The following is a 3667-nucleotide window of genomic DNA, read 5'->3' as shown; positions in this document are numbered from 1 at the left end:
CCAGACCCCACAGAGAGGAGGTTAGAGTAGGACACAATCCAAATCTGGTTTCTGCCTCTGTCTCCTTTCTCCAGCTGCTCGAGCACCAACCTGTGGGACAACAAGGTGGGACATGGGACCCTCAGAGACCACCAGGGCCACCCCAAAAAAAAGGGTGGGGAGAGGGGGAGACCTGGTTACCTGTGCTGGGACCTGCTGAGGATGAGGATGAGGATGAGGATGAGGATGAGGATGAGGATGAGGATGAGGATGAGGATGAGGATGAGGATGAGGATGAGGATGAGGATGAGGATGAGGATGAGGATGAGGATGAGGATGAGGATGAGGATGAGGATGAGGATGAGGATGAGGATGAGGATGAGGATGAGGATGAGGATGATGCTGCTGTTGATACTCCTCCTGCTGCAGCTGCCGAGCCAACTCCAGGTCACTGAGCACAAAGGATGGATCCTGTCCCTGTCCCTGTCCCTGTCCCTGCTGCAAGGACAGAGCCACCATGTAATCCTGGAGAGGGTTGAGAAGAAAAAAAAAAAAAAAAGAGGAGAGAATGGTCAGCACAGTAGAAACTCCCAAAATCCGAAGCTCAAACCCTTCAGCATCTCCCTACGGAGTTGGGATGAGACTTTGATGTCCTTCCATGTCACTTTGTCCCTCACCTGGTCCACTTGTCTCTGCACCTGGTGGTCTGGGGTGGCTGCAGTGGCTCCTTCCTTGGCCAAAGTGTGGCTGAGGTGGAAATTCGTGTCACAAAAACAACTGTCTCCGTCCACGTTGTGGAGGCTCTCCCAGACCACTCCTTCCTCCTGCAGGAAACCTTGGTCTGTCACCAGCAGGTAGAGGTGACCCTGAGGAGTCAGGACAAGGGGACAATGAGTCTCAGGTGGCATTTGGAGGAGAAAGTCAGAAGGTTTGGAGCTGTACCTTGTGCTTGGTCATGGTGCTGAAGTGGTTGTTGCGGAAGAAGACGCTGAGCTCTCCCTCCCGGACGGTGGCCGTGAGCTCACACAGCCCATGGTAGGTCAACTGGGACGCGGTGGACTCCAAGAACTGCTCAGCCACCAGTCCTGAGGGGACAGGAGGGTGGGAGAAACACTTGGAAGGGTCAAACTCTTCTCAAGGCCCTCCAAGAGTCAGCCAAGGGTGGTGGAGGTCGTTACCTTCGCTCACCAGGCTGGAGTCGTTAGCCTGTTTGCAGGTGATGATCTTCTCCACCAGTTGGTTGTAGCTGAGCTTGCCCACGGCTTGGAGCACCTCTAAATTCTGCAGGGAGGGGAAGGAAAGGGATGAGCAGAACCAGAGTTGGTTTAGTTTGAACCTTCTCTAACTCTTTGGATCACTGTTCCATCATGGGGGAAATTCCGAAGAGATTCCACCACAAGGATGGACCCAACACAAAAAGGTTTGGGATGTTCACCTGGTCCAACCTCCTGCCAAGGATGAACCATCATTGGCTCAGGCTCAAAGGGCCATCAAAAACCATCCCAGGAGGGTTGAGGTGGAGGAAGGATTTTCTAGGCTCATCTATCACACCGTGGGCAGAGACACCTTCTTCTAGTCCAGGTTGCTCCAAGCCCCATCCAACCTCACCTTGAGCACTTCCAGGCATGGAAAAACCAACCTCAACTTGGTCACCTTGTCGAGGATGAACCCCAATACCTCCCAGCAGAGATTCTCCAACCCTTGGGTCATTTTTTAGCCCCAGAGAAGAGGTGCAGATCCTCACCTGAGGGTCCACGAGCCAACCATGGTAGGTCCAACCAAACCTTGAGCACTTCCAGGGTTGGAAAAACCAACACCAACTTGGTCACCCTGTCCAGGATGAACCCCAACACCTCCCAGCAGAGATTCTCCAACCCTTGGCTCATTTTTTAGCTCCAGAGAAGAGGTGGAGATCCTCACCTGAGGGTCCACGAGCCAACCATGGTAGGTCCAACCAAACCTTGAAGAATTCCAGGGCTGGAAAAACTATCCCCAACTTGGTCATCTTGTCCAAGATGAACCCCAATACCTCCCAGCAGAGATTCTCCAACCCTTGGCTCATTTTTTAGCTCCAGAGAAGAGGTGGAGATCCTCACCTGAGGGTCCACGAGCCAACCATGGTAGAGTGGGACATTGAGGAGGTCAAAGACGATGCACTCCGGGGTGTACTCAAAATCTGAGACACCAGTGAACCTCACGTTGACGTCCAACCCCGTCGAGAGCTTCGGGAGAACCGTCATGGTGTCATTGATGTTCTGGGATGGAGAAGAAACCAAGAAGGGTTTGCCAACTCAAGTCTTGCTAAGCTCCTCAAGAGGCCAAATTTTGGAGGACGATGACACGTGGGGTTGTTCCTCACCTGTTGGAAGTTGAGTTGGAGTCCCTCGGATGGTTCTCGGGGTTGGGTGGCCAAAATGGAATCTCCTGCAAGGGAGAGGTGTCACCTCCAGCATTGTCCCACCCCCCAGGGATTTTGGGGGTCTCTGGGGAGCTCTCCCACCACTGCTCACCCAAATGTGCCATCAGTTCCTCAGCTGTGACCACCTCCTTCTGCGGGGGAAGCTTCACCTGGAAGCAGCGAGAGGTTGAGGAGTATTTTCCTTGGGATTCAGGGAATGGGACCCCCCCAAAATCCCACCCCGTGCTCCCAACTTGCCTTCCACTGCAGGAAGAGGATGTTCATGATGGCCAAGAGAGGACAAGGTCCATTCTCACTCTGCATGATGACTGGAGTCCTCTCCCCTTTCCAGTCGATCCACTTGACGCAGTAAAAATCCGACGGTTGCATCTGAGGAGGATCAACTTTTCCACCTGGGGAAGAACCTCCAACCTTCACCTCCTGCTGGTCTTGAGCATCTTCCAGTGGTTTCCCATCACTAGGAGGATGTGGGATGCATTTTGTGCCCTCCACGTCGGGGTTGGGTGGCACATCCACCTCCTTGGCATCTTCCTCACCCAGAGCTGAGCTCTCCTGGTCACCAGTTGGAACGTTCTCGACACCACCAACCTCTCCTGGGAGCTGGAGACAACTGGAATTGGTTGGAGATGTCTCTTCCTGCTCCGCTGGTTGATCCATGGGAGATGCTCAACGTGGAGATCCTCCTCAAAAAAGTTTGGATCAAGCTCCTGAAAATTTTTTGGGTTTGTCCAGGAAAAGCCACATCCCAAATTTTAACCTAAGAAGGGAAAATTGAGGTGGTTTCAAAGATTTTTAAATGCTTCAAGGAGATGATGATGTAGAGAGAAAAAGTAGTTTGAAAGTAAAAATATTGAAAAATGAATTTATTTCGGGTTTGTTCGGGGGAGATTTTTCCTCCCTCATTCCTTTCTGTTGCCTTTGATGTTGGAAAATTGGGAATTTCCTAAGTTAAAGAAAATTGGGAATTTGGCTTGGAAATTGTACAGAGATTTGGCAAATTTGGGGTTGAATTGAGCAAGAGAAATGGATAAATTCCATTCTCAAATCTTTGGATTTCCTGTCCTGTTCCCATCCACACTCAGGGCCCTCTGGAATCCCTGAAAATAATCAATCGATCAATCGATCAATCAATTAATCAATCAATCAACCAACCAATCAATCAGTCAATCAATCAATCAATGCTAAGATCAATGGAGAAATAAATACTCAACAGTAACCCCAACCCAACCCCAATCCAACACTAAACCAACACCAACTCAACCCAACCCA

General features: G+C 50.9%; 1 protein-coding gene across 1 annotated transcript; it reads right to left on the bottom strand.

Moving 5' to 3' along the window:
* Positions 1-11: 11 nt before the first annotated feature.
* Positions 12-2752, bottom strand: FAM63A (family with sequence similarity 63, member A; the record flags this gene model as incomplete). Its single annotated transcript, XM_009070213.1, has 9 exons — positions 2636-2752; positions 2490-2547; positions 2339-2403; positions 2076-2234; positions 1158-1260; positions 922-1064; positions 657-845; positions 386-504; positions 12-90 (listed from the first exon to the last, which is right to left on the bottom strand). Coding segments are annotated over exons 1-9 (981 nt in total), but the record flags the coding sequence as incomplete, so codon positions are not given.
* Between the last annotated feature and the right edge of the window lie 915 nt (positions 2753-3667).

Source organism: Acanthisitta chloris, unplaced genomic scaffold, assembly GCF_000695815.1.
Source record: "Acanthisitta chloris isolate BGI_N310 unplaced genomic scaffold, ASM69581v1 scaffold24122, whole genome shotgun sequence".
Classification (NCBI taxonomy): Eukaryota; Metazoa; Chordata; class Aves; order Passeriformes; family Acanthisittidae; genus Acanthisitta; species Acanthisitta chloris.
This window is presented reverse-complemented; position numbering and strand designations above follow the sequence as displayed.